The sequence below is a fragment of the Carcharodon carcharias genome, chromosome 5, assembly GCF_017639515.1.
Source record: "Carcharodon carcharias isolate sCarCar2 chromosome 5, sCarCar2.pri, whole genome shotgun sequence".
Classification (NCBI taxonomy): Eukaryota; Metazoa; Chordata; class Chondrichthyes; order Lamniformes; family Lamnidae; genus Carcharodon; species Carcharodon carcharias.
In genome coordinates this window covers 17,158,220-17,182,409 of record NC_054471.1, presented here as the reverse complement: position 1 = coordinate 17,182,409, position 24,190 = coordinate 17,158,220, and the positions used below count along the sequence as shown (strand labels likewise).

The 24,190-nt window shown below is 45.8% G+C and overlaps 1 protein-coding gene across 1 annotated transcript in view; it reads right to left on the bottom strand.

The window, feature by feature from the left end:
• The window catches only part of LOC121278115 (dynein heavy chain 8, axonemal-like), a 1,831,678-nt gene that overhangs the window by 78,950 nt on the left and 1,728,538 nt on the right, over window positions 1–24,190 (bottom strand). Inside the window, exons 88-89 of the mRNA XM_041188200.1 lie at window positions 11,654–11,755; window positions 10,046–10,206 (exon numbers count right to left, since the gene is read on the bottom strand). Coding sequence (XP_041044134.1) covers window positions 10,046–10,206; window positions 11,654–11,755 — 263 coding nt within the window. The remainder of the gene's footprint in view (window positions 1–10,045; window positions 10,207–11,653; window positions 11,756–24,190) is intronic.

Here is a 24,190-nt window from a genome sequence, read left to right as displayed (position 1 = left end):
GAGGGCAGTAGGATTCCAAATGCCACAGAGCCGACTACCCAACTGACTAACAGTGGGATCCCAAACAGATTGGATTCATACCCACCCACCTCAATGCAGAATCATAAGGCAACCTGACAGGGCTGCCCACTGCATTTAAAATGGGCCATAACAACCCTCCAGAGCACAGCACTGTAGTCCTACCTGATATGGATGCAGGAGAGGTCCCTTCTAGAAGGCACTTTTCCTATCATCCAGGCCCTGAAAGGCTGGCCCAGTTCAAAAGCAGATTGCCCGACTGTTGCTGTGACAAGTTAAAGCACCCACCAACAGGAGCTGGAACGCCCCAGCAGGGCTAGCGCCCGAGCCGGATACGGAACCAGAATCCCCTGAAGAGGCCAAAGTCCCTTTAAAACACCCCAATCCCCTGACAGTCAGCCTAACCACAGTCCCTGTGTTTAAACAGCTGAACACACAGGTTACCAAAGCGGACAGGCCAGGAGCTAAGCTGAACAAGAGCAACTCTGCCCTATGATCAAAAGACCTGGCATTCACAGACTGAGATGCCCAGCACTCCGCTGCGGATAGTCCAGAGCAGCTTGATCCTCAATCATCCCCTGAATGCTAACCACCTCGTGAAACCCCTAGGCCCTTTAGAGACACTTAATCGAGAGTTGGACAGACAGAGATCTGAAAGCAAACAAAAGGGCCCCCACCACCTTAAACCAGCTTATATTTCACCCCTCTCCTATTTTTACTTCACCCTGTTGAAGGGTCATGAGGACTCGAAACGTCAACTTTGTTCTTCTCTGCCAATGCTGCCAGACCTGCTAAGTTTTTCCAGGTATTTCTGTTTTTGTTTTGGATTTCCAGCATCTGCAGTTTTTTGTTTTTATATCTATAGAGATCTGAAAGCAACAGCTTTGCATATGTCTGATCCCCAACAGAGGAAACTTTAGAACTCTAACCCTGAAATTCTCTCCAAAAGACAGATTTTGAATCTCCCCAAGTAAACCTGCCCATTCCACATCCATGAAACGACAATTTCCTTGCTGATGCACTAACCTATATTTAAACCTCAAAAAGAAGATGCAGCAGGGAACTGCTATTGCCTCTGCAACTGTGCATCTGATGTGATTGAGAGAATGAATGCATACTTCTTTACTTCCTATCTTCCTTCATAAAACCACATAAATAAAAATGGAATAGAATTAATTTCTTTCCAGAGGCCACATGGGCTGTGAAGGGATTAAGACCCAGCTCTGTATATTTTTTTCAAATATATAGAGACATGCCCATTGCTATCTCTAAATGGTTTAATAACTGAACTAAGGCCTTTACAATGGCTGCGTTAATATCTGTCTGTGATCCCTAAACAAAAGGAGCCACCTGGCAGTATTGGACAAACTTGCACCTCGTTAACCATGAAGAGACACAAACAGCCCCTTCCAGACCAAATTCATAGACAATTATACAAAGGCCATCTGCATTTCACAACCCAGGGTGGCCAACCACAGTCTACTCATCTGCTAGGACAAAGGGCCAGACAACCTTCCTTTCAATTCTTAATGGTTGGGATATTTAATAATCTTGGGACCCAGACGAGGGATACATTGTCAAAGACAATGTGGAAAGGTGGGAGTCTTGTGACATGGCCTGTTAGCTGTGGAACAATAACATTGCCTTGTGGAACTGAAAACTGAGTCTGCCATTTTATCATCCTAAAAGCAGCCTGTCATGAAAATATAATAATTATCATAATAATATTGTAATTCATTGTAAAAATGGGGCAATAGTGGGTTTTGGATAGTTCCCCTGTGTGTGTGTGTGGGATTTAACTGAATTGGAGACAGCTGGTCTGGAGGCTTTGAGTCATCAACAAGAAGCTAGGTTTGAAATGTTAAATACTTAAACATGGCTGAAGTTTTAGAATGTGAGGCATGAGGAAAATTTGCATTTTTAGATAAACTAGGATAGTTTGAATTTCAAAGAAATGGTAGGGTATTACACATAGCTAGAAGAAGCTAAGCCAAACTGTGTATTTATTTTTCCAAAGGGTTATTGATAAAATTAGTACGATGAAAGGTTTTATATTATGAGAAAGGTAAAGTTCCAAAGACATATCAGAACAATGGAATTTGCATCAAAAGGGAGAAATGTGCATACAGGAGATGAGGCTATGTGTCAGAGGGGAAGGCATTCTAAGATTTAACAAGTATAAAAAGCCTCTAGCCCCTGTGCATCAAGTTTTTGCCTACAGGATCCAAAGCTGAGAAAACTCATTTATCCAGGGTATTATGTTGATTTGCCTGGGTCTGTTTCAATCTATTTGTTTTTACTGTTGCCTTAATGGGGGTGCAACTGGAAGCCAAATTAATTAAGGGTTTTAGGAGTTATTGTTGTGGTAATTTGTAGACCTATGTATGTGCTTGAAATCTTTTCTTTTGTTAATAAATGTTTAATTTAGCTTTCTAAAAACCTCTGAAGTTATGGTAGTCTTATTACTTTTCAATTCAGGGCATGCATCTCAAAACAAAATACAAATTGCGAAACAACAGTGACCACATGATCAAGTTTCCCTTGTGGATTTGATTCACCTGGCACACATCATCTGCCGCGTCATAACGCAGCCTCAGAGAAAAGGAGCTCTGCCCAGGTTGAAGACCTGGATTCATCTGCACTGTTTCTGCTGGAACTTCTGTACTATTTTCTACAAGGCAGATATATCTCTGCATGCTTATCTCACTGTGTGAAGTTAACACCACCGGAAAAGTGAATTGTACAGCATCGGTTTTCAACACACTGACCACCGTGAAGGAATAACTCGTTGGACTTTAATTCTGGACTGTGGAGCCCACGTGAAACATTATTTCTTTTCCTTGTGGTCTCTGCACTGTAAATCTTTCTATTTTCTATCTCTCTTTTAATATATGAATCAAAGGAGGCAACATTGCAACCCTCCTCCCACGTTTTGAATGTTTACAAGTCAACCAACCCTTTGAGTTCACCTCATCTCAAATTTGCTCTGGGGTTATTAATATAATTTGGATCCATGCCAAAATCAAGGGGTTGGGAAATACACCATTGCTTATCAAGGTGGAAGTAAATAAAAACACACCTTTCTGTTTAAGGACAGGTAGTAAGAGGAGAAATTATTGCTGTTCAAATTACACCCCCTCCTGTCCATACAATGCTCTGCTCCCTCCTCTACATCCTCCAAATAAGACCATAAGGTGTAGGAGTGGAAGTAGGCCATTCGGCCCACCGAGTCTGCCCCACCATTCAATGAGATCATGGCTGATCTGATAATCCTCAACTTCACTTTCTTGCCTTTTCCTCATAACCCTTGATTTCCTCACTGATTAAAAATCTATCTATCTCAGCCTTGAATATACTTAATGACCCAACCTCTACAGCCTTCTGTGGTAAAGAATTCCACAGATTCACTACCCTCTGAGAGAAATTCCTCCTCATCTCTGGCTTAAATGGGTGACCCCTTACTCTGTGATTTTGCCCTCTGGTTCTAGACTCTCCCACAAGAGGAAACAACCTCTCAGCATCTACCCTGTCAAGCCCCCTAACAATCTTTAGAGTTCAGAAGAATGAGAGGTGACCTTAATGAAACACAAATGAGAACAGGCCCAGCCTACTCAACCTCTCCTAAGAAAATCCCTCCATACCATGGTTCAACCTAGTGAACCTTCTCTAGAGTGCCTCCAATGCCAGTATATCTTTCTTTAGATAATGGGACCACTGTTCACAGTATTATAGGTGTGGTCTAACTCGTCATTAATATATATTGTAAATAATTGTGGCCCCAGCATTGATCACTGTGGGACTCCACTAGTTACAGGTTGCCCTCCCGAAAATGCCCCCCTTATCCCAACTCTCTGTCTTCTATTAGTTAGCCAATCATCTATCCATGCTAATATACTACCCGCAACACCATGGGCTCTTAGCTTATTAAGTAGCCTTATGTGCGGTACCTTATTGAATGCCTTTTGGAAATCCAAATATATTTCACCTACTGGCTCTCCTTTACCTATCCTGCTTGTTACCGCCTCAAAGAATTCTAAAAAATTTGTCAGTCATGATTTCCCTTTCATGAAGCCATGCTGACTCTGTTTGATAAAATTATGCATTTCTAAATGCTCTGCTGTTACATCCTTTATAATAGTCTCTAACATTTTCCCAGTTATGGATGTTAAACTAACTGGTCTATAGTTACCTGTCTTTTGTCTCCCTCCCTTTTTGAATAAGAGTGTTACATTGGCAGTTTTCAATCCTCTGGAACTTTTCAGAATCTAAGGATTCTTGAATGATTACTACCAGTGAATCCATTATTTGTGTAGTTACTTCCTTTACTATCCTCGGATGCAACTCATCAGGTCCAGGGGGCATATCAGCCTTTAGCCCCATTAGTTTCCCGAGTACTTTTTCTCTAGTGATAGTTATTGTATTTATTTCCATCCCCCATTTTGCATCAGATGAGGAGCGTAGCTTATCTAGTTCCCTGGCTGCAAGGCCTTCTCTCCCTGTAGTGCTAGGTTGTGCACAGCATAGTAATCAAATATGATTCAGTAAATCCTTGCTGGAGCATAATGTGATGCACCACCAGAACAGACTCGACAACAGAGTTTCGTCTTCAGTAGTCCAATTGACTGCTCGGTTGTGGCCTGGATTGACAATGGCAGGCATTGTAACATTCCTGGGCTGCAGTGCAAAGGTTCCTCAATGCCATAAACAGTCATGTCTTGAATGGGTACCTCTTGTCCCCAAGAGTTCACCTCTGAAGATATTCATGGGGCTAGAATAGCTGTGGCACCTTGGAGTGTCGAAGTACATAGGCATCATGAGTGCTTTCTGGGAAGCAGACATACACTTGCTTGATTTGCTTTCAGTGATCACGGATCACTTGCTCTTTGATTGAGTAGAAGCCCTTATTGTTAATGAGGGCTGCAAGCTGGTCCAGGCGAACTTTGATTGCCAAATGAATTCACTCTGCACCTCTAGAATGCCTGAAATGGCCCCAAACTGATGGACCACTCTGCCTGGTTATCAGGGTCAGTCTAGCAATGCCTAATCTGTTAGCCCTCTGAAACAGGGCATGAATGTAGTGGTGTGCGATTGCCTTTGATATCCTGCACGTTTTGCAGATGAATTCCTTGAAGGAGCCAGATGCATAGAGGTTCAATGCAATGGTAGCTTTCAGTGCCACTGGCAATGGGTGCTCAATCTAGTCCCATGGCGTGCAGGTCATCCTGCAGCACAGCACACATTTTGGTGATGTCCTTCCTTGACAGCTGATGCTCCAGCATCTGGAGGTAGTTCTTGTGAGTCTGGAAAACACTAGTCTTGGAAGTTGTCCTTTGGTGGCTTGACTAGCCAGAGACTTCAAATCTTGCTGCTGCAGCGGCATTGGTGTCTCTGGCACTGGGTCCGCCCATCCCTCAATGCACTCATTCTCTAATTGGGGTTCCAAGAGGACTGGGTGGATGAGATCCATGGCTGTTACAATTTGCCTTAAAGGTTGGTGCCCTTGCAGGAGATGTCCTTCCTTGGGATCTAGGACTTTGGCATTGCACCTTTCCATGCCTCAGTGGGAGGCAGCTATGGCAAATGTATCACCCTCAGCTCCTGTCAGCTGCCCCGCTGAGAGATCCCCCCTCAGCTCCTGTCAGCTTCGCCACTGAGGGATTTCCTCTCAGCTCCTGTGAGTTGCCCCACTGAGAAAACTCCCTCAGCTCCTGTGAGCTTCCCCATTGAGAGATCTGCCCTCAGATACTGTGAGCTTCCCCACTGAGAGATCTGCCCTCAGCTCCTGTGAGCTGCCCTACTGAGTGATCTCCCCTTAGCTCCTGTGAGCTTCCCCACTGAGTGATCTCCCCTCGGCTCCTATGAGCCTCCCCACTAAGGAATCTCCCCTCAGCTCCTGTGAGCTTCCCCACTGAGAGATCTCCCCTCAGCTCCTGTGAGCTTCCCCACTGAGAGATCTCCCCTCAGCTCCTGTGAGCTTCCCCACTGAGAGATCTCCCCTCAGCTCCTGTGAGCTTACCTACTGAGAAAACTCCTTCAGCTCCTGTGAGCTTCCCCATTGAGAGATCTGCCCTCAGATCCTGTGAGCTGCCCCACTGAGAGATCTGCCCTCAGCTCGTGTGAGCTTCCCCACTGAGAGATCTCCCCTCAGCTCCTGTGAGCTTACCTACTGAGAAAACTCCCTCAGCTCCTGTGAGCTTCACCATTGAGAGATCTGCCCTCAGATCCTGTGAGCTGCCCCACTGAGAGATCTGCCCTCAGCTCCTGTGAGCTTCCCCAGAGAGATCTGCCCTCAGATCCTGTGAGTTGCCCCACTGAGGGATCTCCCCTCAGCTCGTGTGAGCTTCCCCACTGAGAGATCTCCCCTCAGCTCCTATGAGCTTCCCCACTGAGAGATCTCCCCTCAGCTCCTATGAGCTTCCCCACTGAGAGATCTCCCCTCAGCTCCTATGAGCTTCCCCACTGAGAGATCTCCCCTCAGCTCGTGTGAGCTTCCCCACTGAGAGATCTCCCCTCAGCTCCTATGAGCCTCCCCACTAAGGAATCTCCCCTCGGCTCCTGTGAGCTTCCCCACTGAGTGATCTCCCCTCAGCTCCTGTGAGCTTTCCCACTGAGTGATCTCCCCTCAGCTCCTGTGAGCTTTCCCACTGAGAGATCTCCCCTCAGCTCCTGTGAGCTTCCCCACTGAGTGATCTCCCCTCAGCTCCTGTGAGCTTTCCCACTGAGTGATCTCCCCTCAGCTCATGTGAGCTGCCCCACTGAGAGATCTCCCCTCAGCTCCTGTGAGCTGCACCACTGAGAGATCTCCCCTCAGCTCCTGTGAGCTGCCATGCTGCGTGATTGCACTGGCCTCCTTTCCCCTTTCTGAAAAGGTTTCCTCTCTGGTGGAAGGCAGGTCCACAATGGCTGACTTTTCCTTTGGAACATTAAACTTTGCCTGGATACCAGAACCTTTGAATGGTTGGGGCTCTGATGGCCCATGATCCCAATTTGCAGCATATTTAATTCACTAAGTACAATTAAACTTCATTCAATTGCTTGGATCTGTGATCTGTGAAATCAGAGTTAAGTACCTCTTTAATGATCACAATTGGATTCCTGCCTGTGGCATTGCTGCCTCACTGCTGCCTTCACTATGTGGCCCTGACTTCCCTGGGTCTGGCTTTCAAAACAGCACCTCCTGTTCAGTTCTACCGCCCCCTCCTCCTCGATTCCCACTCCATCAGCCTCCATTAAGTTCCAGCCATAGTTGTAGAAAACCATTCCACGTATGCTCAAGAACTTCACTTTTGTCCCCACTTGTGCTCATCCACTTATTCCAATCCTTTTGAAAGTTAAAATCTTCCATTAAAACCACTCAGCCTTTGCCACATGTTTGTGTATTCTCTACAATAATATGATCTACACCATAGTTGATAACAAAGGGCCTATACACAGCTCCTCCTACAGTCTTAAATGCTTTTCTATTACTTAATTCTACCCATAAAATCTACATTGCCGGCTTATCTCTTGCTGAATCCTCCCTTATTATTAAAGTGATTTCATCCTTCACTCCTATCATTCTTAAAGACCTTATACCTTGGTACCTAACATAACAAGACCATTTTGTAGAGCAGGATATTTTAGGGCCAACCAAAGGGCAGACTATTCTAGATCTGGTAATGAGACAGGATTAATAAATGACCTCATAGTGAAGAAGCCTCTAGGTAGCAGTGTTCATAAAATGATTGAATTTCACATTCAGTTTGAGGGTGAGAAGAGTGGGCATAAGATTAGTGTTTTAAATTTAAATAAGGACAATTATGAGGTATGAAGCCAGAGCTAACTAAAGTAACTGGAAAATTAGGTTAAAGGATAGGACAGTAGAGATGCAGTGGCAGGCATTTATAGAGATATTTTATAACATGCAACAATGGTACATTCCAGTGATAAAGAAAAACTGTGGCTAACTAAAGAAGTTAAAAAATAGCATCAAATTGAAAGAAAAATGTACAATTCTGCAAAGAGCAGTAGTAGGTCAGAAGATTGGACATAATTTAAAAGCCAGCAAAGAATGACTAAAAATAATAATGAAGAAGAAATTAGAGTATGAAAGAAAGCTAGCTAGAAATATAAAAATAGATAGTAAGAGGTTCTATAAACATTCAAAAGCTGCATTGTTCCAATAGAGAGTAAGTCTGGGGAATTAATAATGGGAAATAAGAAAATGGTGGAAGCATTGAGCAGATATTTTGTGTCTGCCTTCACAGTAGAAGACACAAATAACATTCCAGAAATACCTGAAAATCAAGAGGTGAAAGGGAGAGACGAATTTAAAACAATTACAATTACAGGAAAAGAGTACTGAGAAAACTGTTAGAACTAAAAGCTGACAAGTCCCCAAGACCTGATGGCCTGCATCATAGGCATCCTTAAAAGAAGTGACTACTGAGATGGTAGGTGCATTCCTTGCAATTTTCCAAATTTCCCTAGATTCTAGAAAGCCCCTATTAGATTGGAAAACAGCAAATTTAACTCCCCTATTCAAGTAAGGAGGGAGACTGAAAGCAGGAAACTACAGGTCAGTTAGCCTATCGTCTGTCATAAGGAAAATATTAGAATCTATTATTACAGACGTTATAGCAGGGCACTTAGAAAATCTTAATGCAATCAGACAAAGTCAACATGGTTTTGTGAAAGCAAAATTGTGTCTGACTAACTTATTACAATTATTTGAGGAAGTAACAGGCAACATGAATAAAGGGGAACCTATCGATGTGGTAGGTTTGGATTTCTAAAAAGCACATGAGAAGGTGCCACATCAAAGGTTACTTAACAAAATAAGAGTTTATGATATAAGAGGTAACATATTAGCATGAATAGGGGATTGGTTACCTAACAGGAAGCAGGGAGTAGGGATAAATAGGTTTCAGGTTGATAAGCTGTAACTAGAGGAGTGCCTTATGGGATCGGTGCTGGGGCCTCAACTATTTACAATTTATATCAGTGACTTGAATGAAGTATGCTTGTTAAATTTGCTGATGACACAAAGATCTGTATTTTTACATTCCCCTCACTAACCACAGAAAGACTGCAGATAAATTCTAATGAAGTCTTGAATCCTTTGCAATCTTTGGCTAATTCCATGGCTGATGGGAGAAGAGGCCCTACTAAAGATAAGTCTTTAATTATGCTTGAGGTTTCTGGACATCAGGAGATGTAATCTGCTTTAAATGGTAAGATTTTAAATGGAATAAAGCAGAGTTTAGACCTCTCACTAAAATCATGTTGCTTTTCTTACATCCTTTCCTGATCTCTGTAAATCCGTGAGCTATGGACCAAATTTTCCCAGCCCTTTGGAGGTGGGCTTGAAGATAGGAAGGCTGGCAACAAGGTAAAGGAAGCTGTTGGCCGGGGGGCCTTGATATTATCTGCTGCCATGGAATATTGCCACCGGTGCGAACTTTAGGGTTGAACCAGGTAGCCAATTTAGTCATTTAAGGGTCCAACTAAGGTCACTTCCTGTGGAGGGGAGGGGGATCCCTCCTTGATAGACACTCCATGGCCCATGGAGGAGCCTCTGTTGGCAAATGTTGTTGCTGTGCCTAATCCACTACTGCTGCAATAATACCAACACTTACACTGATCACCAGGGTTGCCTGCTAGGGCCTAGTTTCCCCAAATGAACTCACATATCTTCAAGGGGGCCTTGGTATTTAGGTCCCCTCTCCTTGGTGATGTAGCCTCAGTTTGAAGTAGCACTGCAGAGGCTGCTAAGCTGCCAGCCCTCTAATTAGTGTGGCAACCTCTGGGAATGGGCAATTCTGGCAGCAATTGGCTTCTGCCATCAAAATGCCACCCCAAAGTAGGGCAGACTCCTGTTTCTGGTCCTGGTGGCAGGACCTCAGATGCCACTGAAAAATTCAGTCCTACATTTCTATTATCCAGCAAGGGTTGTAGCCTAATTATTACCAGAGAATAGGGAACAATAACAAATTATCTTTACCAAGTCATCAAGTTTTAAATAAAAGTTAACTCGTATCCTACTTACGTGATATCAGCATTTGGGTGCAGGCCAAACACCTGAGGGGTGTCAACAATAGGCAGTGTCTGAATATACTCCAGATAGCTGTCTACACTTGCACATATTGGAATACTGTAATCGGTATAAAAGCTGAACTTGGAATCAAACATCTTCTCGCTAAACCACACCTATATAGTAAGTACACAAAACAATTATATTAAGTGTACTTTACCACAAAACAGCTTATTCCTTTCAACTAAGTTACTAGCTATAGTATTGAGGGTAGTTCAATTTAGGCTATAACAAACCAATGAATTTATTTGAAAAAATAATCATAGTTTAATAATAACTTAGGTGAGAATAATTCAGAGCTGCAAGGAAATTCTTCAAAAGCAACAATGCAGAATAATTAAACGGACTTTTGAAGGATAAACCAGGGGCAATAGTCTTCTTTCTCTTTTTAAGGAAGAGACTATTCTATGAAAGAAATGTATATTTATGAAACCTAGTAAAATAACATTCTGTTATTTGTTTTAAACTGTACTTTCCTTTCCCCCCATTTTCAGGGAATCTTCATTCATTCATCTTTTTCCACAATACATCCTGGCTAAGGTGATAGCATGTGGCAAAATACTGTATTGTTGTGGAAATACTCCTTTGATCAAACTGGGGTGCATTCTCCTTTAACTCTGCATAACATACCAAAAATATCCCACTGTAATTGGGGAATTGGTGATGCTCCAGTGTTCAGTGACTGCTTCTGTTTCTGTTAATGTCTGCTTCTTGTCAGGCATTAAGAATAAGAGCACTGCCACAACCACACAGCTTTCTAGTTTAAACTGATACTAGATAAGAAACAAAGGTGGGGGTGGGGTAGAGATTGCACTCAGTTACTTTCATTTTTTCAGTATAAATTGGCACAAAAGATTGTGAAATTTTAAGCACAAATTATGTTCAACACAAATTGCAATCTTTTGTGCTCATTTAAAAACCATTGTGCTTCAAGTCGGTGGCACCCACAAAACTGGTCAGCACCCAGGGGTGAATTAAACAGCATTGGGAGTTTTGCTACTTGTATTTTCTTACAAGACTTTGAGGAATCTCTAAAAATCAAACTGAGCCTTTTAGGCGCAAGGTCGCCATGAGGCACGTTTTAAAAGCTTTTGGATATTTTTCATTAATTCACTACGAAACTACCCAATATAACGAGCAAACAATTCTCTATTTTTATATTTTTTAGTAATTCAAACTTGGTTTACCCACAGGTGGTGGATTGACATTGTGATTAAAAAATCTGTTTTTTCTGATGAAGCCATTTTTAGCCGTGCAAGCAAATTGCATCAAGTTAACACTCAAATAAGTTAAGAAATATTTTTAAAGCTATTTTCATAAGTTATGTTTTAAATTGTTGTCCAGTTGCGCTGTAAAAGGCACAATTTATGTTCAGTATTATGCAAGCGACATTGCATAGAAACATGAGAAAAGAAGCACTTCTTAAAGTAGGTGCAGTTTTGAAGGAAATTTGCACTAAGTTGGAAATTGCACCCAAGGTGGAATATGGTCTCCACCCCCACCACAAAAAAATCCTCTTGCACGTTGTAACGATAATATTTCTAAGTAGAGGACTGGGATTACCTTGCAAAAACAGTTGAGGAGGCGTTTGTCGTAGTCGTCTGTAACGCGTCCTCCGTACTGAACCTCTCCAAGCATGTAACGTATAGTATTCCATGACACACCCTGAAGGAATCCCAGTGGAAGAGGGTAAATCTCATTTAAGTGGATAGAATGTCACCAAAAAAAAACCTTTTATTTTGACAACAGGAGAAAGTATGCTACTTAAGTAATATTTTTAGTATTTAGAATAATTTTGTTCATAAGTAAATATGGTATAAGTTCTTTATCCAACTAAGGGCCAATTTCAAATAGTAGTCACAAATCCATCATCAATAGTGCATATTTTAAGAGGGGCAGCTAAATGCTAAAAGGGGTGTACAGAAAATCACTTTGCAATGAATTCTGTTAGAGGCAGAATTTCCAAACTTTTCACTTAATTTTGTCAGTAAATACAAAGAAACTGAAAGAACCCAGATGGAAATTCCAGACAATAATTTTATAAAAAGAAACTGCGTATCACTCACTAAACCTTTATAAAGGTTGCCTATTAACTAAGGAGTATATCAATATATATTATATTTCTTTCACAAAATAAGTTTAATAGTCAGGATTATAATGTATGGACAGAAAGCCGGGGAAGCCAATCATCTTCCCACCAGCAGTCTTTGGGAGAAAAATTACATTGAGTCTCCAGGACAGAAACAGGTCATTCATCAGATCTGGTCCATGCTGGGGTTACTGCTCTGCACATTTCTTCATCTAACCCTATAAGCGTACTCTTCTATTCCCTGTACTTCACATGTACTTCTCTCTTCAAATATATCTACCCTATACATCATGGAATCATAGAAAGTTACGGCACAGAAAGAGGCCACTTGGCCCATCATGTCTGCACTGGCTGAGAAATAAGTCACCCAGACTAATCCCACTTTCCAACATTGGGTCCTTGGCCCTGCAGGTTATGGCACTAGAGTTGAATATCTAGACACCTTTTAAATGAGTTGAGGGTTTCTGCCTCTACTACCCTTTCGGGCAATGAGTTCCAGACCACACAACTCTCTGGGTGAAAATAAAATCCTTATCTCAGCTCTAATCTTTCTACCAATCACTTTCAATCTATGCCTCCGAGTCACTGACCTCTCTGCTAATGTAAATAGGTCTTTCCCATCCACTTTATCCAGGCCCCTCACAATTTTGTACATCTTAACCAAATCTCCTCTCAGTCTCCTCTGTTCCAAGGAGAACAACCCAATCTAATCTTTCCTCAGAGCCGCAATTTTCCTGGCAACACCCTCGTAAATTTCCTCTGTACCCTCTCTAGTGCAATTACATCCTTTCTGTAATGTGGTGACCAGAACTGCACACAGTACTCAAGTTGTGGCCTAACCAATGTTTAATACAGTTCCAACATAACCTCCCTGCTCTTGTATTCTGTGCCTTGGCTGATAAATGAATATGCCTTCTTAACCTGTCCTGCTACCTTCAGAGATCTGTGGACATTTACTCCAAGGTCTCTCACTTCCTTTACACCTCTCAGTATCCTCCCATTTATGGCGTAATCCTTTGCCTTGTTTGACCTCCCCAAAAGCATCACCTCACACTTCTCAAGGTTGAATTCCATTGGCCACCTTTCTGCCCACCTGACCAGCCCATTGATATCTTTCTGCAGTTCACAGCAATTTATTATTCTTTCATGGGAAGGGGGTGTTGCTGGCTAGGCCAGCATTTATTGCCCATCCCTAATTGCCCTTGAGAACTGAGTGGCTTGCTAGGCCATTTAAAAATCAACCACATTGCTGTAGGTCTGGAGTCACATATAGGCCAGACCAGATAAGGATGACAGATTTCCTTCCCTAAAGGACAAAAGATGGGCTTTTATGACATTTGGCTATGATCTCATGGTCATCATTAGACTTATTCCAGGTTTTTTTTATTGAGTTAAAATTTCACCATCTGCCGTGGTAGGATTCAAACCTAGCCCCTCCAAAGAATTACCCTGGATCTTTGGATTATTAGTTTAGTGACAATACCACGACGCCACCACCTCCCCCCATCCTCACTTTCAACCGTGCGGCCAATTTTTGTGTCATCTGCAGACTTCTTGATCATTCCCCCTCCATTTACATTCAAATCATTAGTACCACAAAATGAAGGGGATCTAGGACTGAAGCCTGCAAACCCCATGGAAACAGCCTTCCAATTGCAAAAACGCCCATCAACAACTGCTCTGTTTCCTGCCACTGAGCCAGTTTTGTAGCCATGGGTCCCATGGGCATTTATTATTTTTAACCAGCCTGTAGGAAATTGGGTTCTTTAATAAGTACATTACCCTCATCAATCCTCCTTGTTACTTGCTCAAAAAATTCAATTAAATTAGTCAGACATGAACTTCCCTTAACAAATCTATGCTGACTGTCCTTGATTACTCCATGCCTTTCTAAGTGACAGTTTGTCCTGTCCCTCAGAATTGATTCCAATAATTTGCCAACTACTGGGGCCAGACTGACTGGCCTGTAATCATTCGCGCTATTCCTCGCTCCCCTTTTCACAAAGGTATAACATTAGCTGACCTCCAATCCTCCAGCACCACACTTGCATCCAGCAAGGATAGGAAAATAATAGTCAGACCCTTCGCATTTTTCTCCCTGATTACTTTTAACAGCCTGGGTACATTTCATTTGGTCCTGGTGATTTATCCACTTTCAAGGATGCTAATCCCCATAATACTTTCTCTCTCCCTAGATTTATTGTCGTAATGGTGTCAGGCACAGAACGTGTCTACTAAAGAAGTCTTTGTAGTCTTCTGTAAGTTAACAGCAAATATTTATTAACTACTTGTAACTATATACATATATACAGCAAAGAGTCCAGGCATGGAGCTATCTCCTTCTCTAGGTCTAACACGTTTCTGGCCAACACTACACTGACCCTGGGCCTGGGTCATGTACCTTCTTACATCACTGTGTGGGTGATACTATCCACGGGCACGCATTAAACCTGTGTATACCAGACCCTTATACTACACTGCCATACCCCCTTCCCCCCCGCCAAATCTTTACCCCATGGATCTGGAGTTACATGGGCCTGAATTTCATGCTTGGCGTGTGCTCTGCGTTCCAAGTTGACGGGAGCAGGAGTGGATGCGGAATGCGCTGCTAGCCGTGGTCATATTGCAAATGCGATTTCATGCTCAATGGGCAATTAAGGTTCACCCAGCATGAAACATGTCTTCTGAATGGTTGGGAAGGGCCGGGCAGGAGTGGGGTCCTGTTGGGCGTCAGGTCTAATGGTGACCTGGCAGGTGCTTTAAAACTGGCAAAGGCATATGCCTGAAGGCTTCCAGGGGAGAATCTTTAGAGTCTTCTGGAGACTGGAACAATGGCCTCACCAGCAGCAGGAAACATCAGGCAGGAGGGCAAGTTGGGTGGGCACTTGGCCCCCCGTTATTCAGATGAGTGCCTCACGGTCCTTGTGGAGGAGGTCAATGTCAAGCTGGACACTTGTACCCAAGATGGCAGGAGGAGGGCACCACATCAGACCAAAAACGCCTGGGAGGAGGTGGCAGCCGAGGTCAGCAGCCACAACATTGCTTGACACACATGGGTGCAGTGATGCAAAAGGTTCAGTGACCTGCTACGCTTGGCAAGGGTGAGGACTGACTTGGCATGGATCAGTGTGTAGAAGTGTTAAAGCTGGCCATCCCCCTGTGGAGCTCAGGGGTGTTATAGTCTGAGTGCCAACTGTCAACGATGCTGGAGCTTGGCCAAGGGGGTGAGCCTTTGCTGCCTGGCCTGAGTGCCTTGTGGATGGAGGGCCACGACTCGGATATGCTCAGCAAGGTGTTCCTCAGGTGGGATTGGCCAGGCTGCAATGGTGCTGCATGTATAGAGTGGACTAATCAATGCTCCTCTGGCCTTTCAGAAGAGAAGCCATAACACCATTGAGAGGTCAAGGACAGGCGGAGGCCCCCCAAACCTCCTAGTCTTGACTTGGTACGAAGTGGATGCATTGGATCTGGAGAGCTGCCACCCACTTCGGTTCAGCCGATCGTGGAGAGGCAGGGGTCTCTGACGAATGTAAGAGTGTAGTGCATAGAAGCGAGAGCGTCGGTTTGTGCAAACATTCTTGTGTAGTCTTATCATTAATGGGAGCCTCAAACCGGGAGTCCCTATTGATCATTGAAAGACGATAGCACCACGATGCAGATCTCCACTGTGTCACCAGGGTGCCTGATATGTACAGTGACAGTGTGGTGACTTTAACATGTCATTGTTTTCTCTTAGATTCACCAGCACACACTCGAACAGAGGACCCCGAAAAGCCACCCTTGACACTGGAGGACCATGGGGCTTTAGATGCACCTGCGTCACACCCAATCTCTGAACCACGCACCATGGCAGATACCAGCACTTTGGTGGTCATTAGATTGTCGGCTAGAGTGTTGGCACACGGTGGTGAGGGCACTTCACACTCGCCTGAAGTGCAGGCAGAGGCAAAGAGTGTCCACGGCGCCAGTAATTGGAGGACTGTTGGGGACCAGGGCAATGCTTAGTCGAAGGCAGATGATGAGCCTCTGGAGTCGTCCATTAGGCGGCAGATGCTGGATGTCCAACGGGATGTGCAAGAGGATCTGGCGGAGATCCATGAGGGTATGCGTGCCATGGTCTCTGTTGCGGAGGAGCCCATGCGGAGCATGAGCATTGTGTTGACCCTCATGGCCAAGTGCACTGCCTCCTCCATTGAGAGACTGGCAACTCTCAGGGAGAGGCAGCTCCAGGGACAGAATCAGGGGTTCCTGGGATTGCATTCGGTCCTGCAAGCCCACACTCAGGTGGTCAGTGCCAGTGTGTGAGATGGATGAGGCACCCATTATCCCAGCTAGATGCCCATTCATCAATAGTGAGCAGGGAGGTCCAGAGCGACGTCACGTTGGTGACCGAGCTGCTTGTCATCTCTGTGCGCTCCTCTCAGGGTGCTCTGGATGACAGCAGCAGCTCCTTCACCCCTCTGCCAGTGACCTTGGTATCTGATGAGGCTGCAATGGCTGGGGAGATGCCAGCCGTGGCACTGGCTGCTCCCTCCCAGGCGGGGCCAGCACAGGATCCACTGGCCAGAGGACGACTGCCAAGGTTGTCAAGGCCAACAGGACAGCAGAGTCAGCAGGCTGCCTCCAATGCCGCTGCCAGCAAGGGGAAGGGGAAGGGGGGGGGAGGGGGGGTGGTGGTGCAACAAGACACAGCACTTGCAAACTTAGGTTTAAGGTACCGTGAGCACAAGAGGGACTGACTGTTCATGGTGATATTCTGATCTGTGATGTTTTGTTAATATGGTTACTGGTGTGACTATAAACACCATATATTGTTATGTTCATTTGATGTGAGTGTCAAAATGATATAAATATTGCCTTTCTCTTAATGGCCTGAGTACACTTCAGTTGTTTTGTAAGTGCAGGGCATACCAGTATCTTATGCTGGATGTATGGCTCCAAACTTTATTCCAGAGGCACTGAATGGACTTTGGTTTCAAAGGAAAGAGTCATTTCAAACATCCAGGATGGGGACGGCAGCCCTGGCATGAGGTGGAAGCAGATCTTCAGCAGCCTAGCTGAAGGATCATTGGATCAAGGCGCCCCTGGTGTCCCTGCCTTCCTGAAGGATCTAGAGATCTGCCTCCACATCCTCACCTTGTTCCTCACTGTGCACCTCTTCTGACATCACCACTGGATTCATCTTCGGTGGCCTGTGGAGCTGCCTCAGGATCCTCTTCCTCCAGTGGTTCCCCCTTGCCAGTGTCAGATTGTGGAGAATGCAGCATACAACGACTATCAGTGACATCTGCTCTGGGAGTATTGTAGTGCTCCCCCTGAATGGTCAGGCATCGGAAGTGCATCTTCAGAAGACCTATGGTCCCCTCTATCCCTGCCCTCATGGGCGCATGACTCCTATCACATTCTGAGATCCACACTCAGTGCCATGCGCCGCCATATGAACACACTCGACCTCTCCCTCCAGCAGCACTGCCGTACTCTTTTTCAAAGCTGTGCATGCCCCCAGTTTCATTTTATTCTTCGTCTCATCCGATGCCTCAACAAGAAACTTTTTCTCTTTCTCTCAAGTGCTAAGGAACGCAAGCTCCAATAACTCATCGACACCAACACCCATCTAGGACCCTCCAACCCTGCCTGTCCCTCCGTCCCCACCCCATCTTCCAATCCCAGCCCCAGCCGTGTATTCACTATACCCCCTGACCTTCCCGTCTGCAACGCTGAATGTTCAGTACTTACCAAAGGACTTAGTTTCATACCCTTACGCCTTCACTTCAATGAATTTCGGGCTCGGCATGATGCTGAACTCTTCTTCCGCCGTCTTCGTCTCCGGGCTCACTTCTTTGGGCAGGAGTCCTCTCCCCGTTCAACGGATCCTTTTACCCACCTCCAATATTCTCCCTCCACCTGGACCCCTCCCTCTGGGTTCTTACCTTCTCTTGATCTTTTCATTGAGAATTGTCGGCGCGACATTAGTCGTCTCAATTTCTCTGCTCCTCTCACCCATTCTAATCTCTCTCTCTCTCTGAACTTACTGCACTCCGTTCTCTCAGGTCCAACCCTGACATTGTCATCAAACCCGCTGACAAGGGTGGTGCTGTTGTTGTCTGGCGCACTGACCTTTACCTCGCGGAGGCTGAGCGTCAACTCGCAGACACTTCCTCCTTCCTCTCCCTGGACCATGACCCCATCACTGAACATCAAGCCATTGTTTCCAGGACTGTCACTGACCTCATCTCCTCTGGGGATCTTCCTCTCACAGCTTCCAACCTGAGAGTCGCCCAAACTCGGATGGCTCGCTTCTACCTCCTACCCAAAATCCACAAACAGAACTGTCCCGGAAGACCGATCGTGTCAGCTTGCTCCTGCCCCACGGAACTCATTTCTCGTTATCTTGACTCCCTTCTCTCTCCCCTTGTCCAGTCCCTTCCCACCTACATCCGTGATTCCTCTGACACCTTACATCACATCAACAATTTCCAGTTCCCTGGCCCCAACCGCTTCCTCTTCACCATGGACGTCCAATCCCTCTACACCTCCATCCCCCACCAGGATGGTCTGAGGGCCCTTAGCTTCTTCCTTGAACAGAGGCCCCAACAATCCCCATCCACCACGAATCTCCTCCGTCTGGCTGAACTTGTTCTCACACTGAACAATTTCTCCTTCAACTCCTCTCACTTCTTCCAAATAAAAGGTGTGGCTATGGGTACCCGCATGGGCCCCAGCTATGCCTGTCTCTTTATGGGGTATGTGGAACATTCCTTGTTCCAGTCCTGCTCCGGCCCCCTTCCACAACTCTTTCTCCGGGACGTCGATGATTACTTCGGTGTTGCTTCATGCTCTTGTCGGGACTTGGAAAAATTTATTAATTTTGCTTCCAATCTCCACCCCTCCATCATTTTCACGTGGTCCATCTCTGACACTTCCCTCCCTTCCTTGACCTCTCTGTCTCAATCTCTGGTGATAGACTGTCCACCAATATCCATTACAAGCCTACCGACTCAGAGGTTTTCCGTCCACGGTCGTTGACAGGGCCCTCAACCGTGTCCGGCCCATCTCCCGCGCATCCGCCCTCACACCTTCTCCTCCCTTCCAGAAACATGATAGGTTCCCCTTGTCCTCACTTATCACCCCACCAGCCTCCGCATTCAAAGGATCATCCTCCGCCATTTCCGCCAACTCCAACATGATGCCAACACCGAACACATCTTCCCTTCACCCCCCCGTCAGCATTCCGTAGGGATCGTTCCCTCCGGGACACCCTGGTCCACTCCTCCATCATCCCCTACTCCTCAACCCCTACCTATGGCACCTCCCCATGCCCACGCAAAAGATGTAACACCTGCCCCTTCACTTCCTCTCTCCATCCGTCCAAGGGCCCAAACACTCCTTTCAAGTGAAGCATCATTTCACTTGCATTTCCCCCAACTTAGTCAACTGTATTCGTTGCTCCCAATGCGGTCTCCTCTACATTGGAGAGACCAAACGTAAACTGGGCGACTGCGTTGCAGAACACCTGCGTTCTGTCCGCAAGAATGACCCAAACCTCCCTGTCGCTTGCCATTTTAACACTCCAACCTGCTCTCTTGCCCACATGTCTGTCCTTGGCTTGCTGCATTGTTCCAGTGAAGCCCAACGCAAATTGGAGGAACAGCACCTCATCTTCCGACTAGGCACTTTACAGCCTTCTGGACTGAATATTGAATTCAACAACTTTAGGTCTTGAAGTCCCTCCTCCATCCCCACCCCCTTTCTGTTTCTTCTGCCTTCCTTTTGTTTTTTCCAATAATTTATATAGATTTTTCTTTTCCCACCAATTTCCATTATTTTTAAATATTTTTAAATCTTTTATGCTCCCCCCACCCCCACTAGAGCTATACCTTGAGTGCCCTACCATCCATTCTTAATTAGCACATTCGTTTAGATAATATCACCAACTTCAACAACTCTGTGTTCTTTTGTTCTTTTGTCTGTGACATCTTTTGATGATCTGCTCCTATCACTGCTTGCTTGTCCCTACAACCACACCACCCCCCTCCACCTCTCTCCCCCCACCCAACACCCCCCCCCCACCCCCCACCACCCCTCCACACCTTAAATCAGCTTATATTTCACCCCTCTCCTTGGATTCACCTAGTTCTGTTGAAGGGTCATGAGGACTCGAAACTTCAACTCTTTTCTTCTCCGCCGATGCTGCCAGACCTGCTGAGTTTTTCCAGGTAATTCTGTTTTTGTTTTGGATTTCCAGCATCCGCAGTTTTTTGTTTTTATCCTATTATAACACTGCTCTGCCTCTGCTCCTGGGTGGCGGAGAGGTGTCACAAGCCACCTTTTCAATTGATAGCCCTTGTCTCCCAGCATTCATCCATCCAGTTGAGCTGGAGCACTGAAAAGCCTCGGCACCTTGTGAGTGTCTGAGGATGTAAGTGTCGTGGGAGCTGCCAGGGTACCAGGCAGACTTGCAGAGTCTGCGCCTTGTGGTCACAAACTATCTGGATATTCATCAAGTGGAATCCCTTCCTGCTGACTAAGGCATCTGGCTGACCTGCTGGCGCCTTGATGACCAAATGTGTGCAGTTGATTGCACCCTGGATGCGGGGGGAACCCAGCAATCACTGCAAAGCATCTGGCTCGCTCTGCCTGGCTGGCCTTGTCTGTGTGGAGATGAATAAATGTCATTAACCGCCTGAACAGAGCATCAGTCACCAGTTTGATGCAACAGTGGACAGCTGATTGGGGTACTCCACAAAGATCCCCCATTGACCCCTGGAAAGTGCATAGAGGTTGAGGGCCACTGTGACCTTCACAGCCACTGGCATTGGGTTTCCACCCACACAGTCGGAGCTGACCTCAAGCCCAATCATCTGACAAATGGAGATCACTGTCTCCCTTGAGAGGCGGAGGCTCCTTTGGCATTGCACCTTGGGCATGTTGATGTAGCTGCATCGCTGCCTTTAACCCTGGCAGCAAGATAGTGGCAAAATCTGCGCCCCCTTCCACCTTGGACTACCTGCTGGCCCTGTGCCCTTTGTGCCTGCACCTCTCCTCCCACAGGTCGCTCCCCTGGAAGCTGCATTGGGACACCTGGCCTCCTCCTCCTTCTGCCCTCTCTTCCTCCTCAGAGGAGATGCCATCTGTGGAGAGCACAATCCCCATCACCAGGGTAACAGAAGGCTATCTAATACCTGGAAGGGTCCACAAGGTCAAAATTCTTCAGGGGCCTAGGAGACACCAATGAGTCCTGAAATGAAGCCTGGAAATGCTAAGAATGAAGCTCAGAACTGAGATAAAGCTGTCAAGTTCAAATCAGCAACCAGAATCAAACTATCTCCTCAACTCCTTACTACTCACAATGATAATGCTGCTGATGGGGAGGTGATGCCATAGTGGTATTGTAACTGAACTAGTAATCCAGAGGCCCAGGGTAATATTCTGGGGACCTGGGTTTGAATCCTGCCACAAAAGATGGTAGAATTTGAATTCAATAAAAATCTAATTAAAAGTCTAATGATGACCATAATTAAATGGTTCACTAATGTCCTTTAGGGAATGAAATATGGCCTACATTTGACTCCAGACCCACAGCAATGTGCTTGACTCTGAAACGGCCTAGCAAGCCACTCAGTTGTAATGTAACAAACAGCTCAAAAAAAGAATGAAACTGGACTGACCAACTGGCATCGACCTAGGCACCGGAAGCGACAATGTCAAACTCAGCTCTGTTGACTTGCAAAGCCCTCCTTACCAATATCTGGGGCTTGTGTCAAAATTGGGAGAGCTGTCCCACAGGCTAGTCAAGCAACAGCCTGACATAGTCATCCTCACGGAATCATACCTTACAGATAATGTCCCAGACCATGCCATATTATCCCTGGGTATGTCCTGACCCACCGGCAGGACAGACCCAGCAGAGCTGGCAGCACAGCAGTATACAGTCAGGAGGGAGTTGCCCTGGGAGTCCTCAACATCAACTCTGGATTCTGTGAGGTTTCATGGCACCAGGTCAAACATGGGCAAGGAAACGTTCTGCTGATTACCATGCACAGCACCCCCTTAGCTGATGAATCAATACTCCTCCATATTGAATGCCACTTGGAGGAAACACTGAGGGTGGCAAGGGCACAGAATGTTCTCTGGGTGGGGGACTTCAATATTCGGCACCAAGAGTGGCTCGGTAGCACCACCACTGACCAAGTTGGCCAAGTTCTAAAGGACATAGCTGCTAGATTGGGTCTAGAGCAGGTGGTGAGGGATCCAACAAGAGGGAAAAACATACTTGACCTCATCCTCAACAACGTGACTGTCGCAGATGCATCTGTCTATGACAGTGTCAGTAGGAGTCCAGCCTTCACATTGAGGATACCCTCCATCATGTTGTGTGGCACTACCACTGTGCTAAGTAGGATAGATTTTGAACAGATCTAGCAACTCAAGACTGGGCAACCATGAGGTGCTGTGGGCATCAGCAGCAGCAGAATTGTACTCAAACACAATCTGTAACTTCATGGCCCGGCATATCCCGCACTCTACCATTACCATCATGCCAGGGGATCAACTCTGGTTCAATGAAGAATGCAGGAGAGCATGCCAAGAGCAACACCAGGCTTACCTAAAAATGAGGTGTTAACCTGGTGAAGCTATGACACAGGACTACTTCCCAAACAGCATAAGCAGTAAGTGATAGACAAAGCTAAGTGATCCCACAGCCAATGGATCAGATCTAAGCTCTGCAGTCCTGCCACATCCAGGCATGAATGGTGGTGGACAATTAAACAACTCACTGGAGGTAGAGGCTCCACAAATATCCCCATCCTCAATGATGGGGGAGCATAGCACAACAGTGCAAAAGATAAGGCTGAAGCATTTGCTACAATCTTCAGCCAGAAGTACCGAGTGGATGATGCATCTTGGCCTCCTCTGGATGGCCCCAGCATCACGGATGCCAGTCTTCAGCCAATTCGATTCACTCCACGTGATGAAGGCACTGGATACTGCAAAGGCTATGGGCCCTGACAATATTCCGACAATGGTACTGAAGACTTGTGCTCCATAACTTGCCCTTAGCCAAGCTGTTCCAGTACAGAAACAATGCTGGCATCTATCCGGCTATGTGGAAAATTGCTCAGGTATGTCCTGTACACAAGAAGCAGGACAAATCCAACCCAGCCAATTACTGCCTCATCATTCTTCTCTCGATCATCAACAAAGTAATGGAAGGGGTCATCAACAGTGCTATCAAGCAGCAACTTGCTTAGCAATAACCTGCTCACTGATGCCCAGTTTGGGATCCGCCAGGGCCACTGAGCTCCTGATCTCATTGCAACCTTGGTTCAAATGGACAAAAGAGCTGAACTCCTGAGCTGAGAGTGACTGCCCTTGACATCAAGGCCACATTTGACCAAGTGTGGCATCAAGGAGCCCTATCAAAACTGGAGTCAATAGGAATCAGGGGAAAAACTCTCCACTGGTTGGAGTCATACTTAGCTCAAAAAAAGATGGTTGTGGTTGCTGGAGGTCAGTCATCTCAGCTCCGGGACATCACCGCATGGGATCCTCAGGGTAGTATGCTCGGCCCAAACATCTTCAGCTGCTTCATTAATGACCTTCCTTCCAACATAAGGTCAGAAGTGGGGATGTTCTCTAATGATTGTACAATGTTAAACACCATTCACAGCTCCTCAGATACTGAAGCAGTTCATGTCCATATGCAATAAGACCTGGACAACATCCAAGCTTGGGCTGACAGGTGGCAAGTAACAATGGCACCGCACAAGTGTCAGGCAATGACCATCTTCAACAACAGAGAACCTAACCATCACCCCTTGATGTTCAATGGCATTACCATCACTGAATCCCCGCTATCAACATCCTGGGTCTTACCATTGACTAGAAGCTAAACTGGACTAGCCATATAAATACTGTGGCTACAAGAGCGGGTCAGAGGCTAGGAACCCTGTGGTGAGTAACTCACCTCCTGACTCCCCAAAGCCTGTCCACCATCTACAAGGCACAAG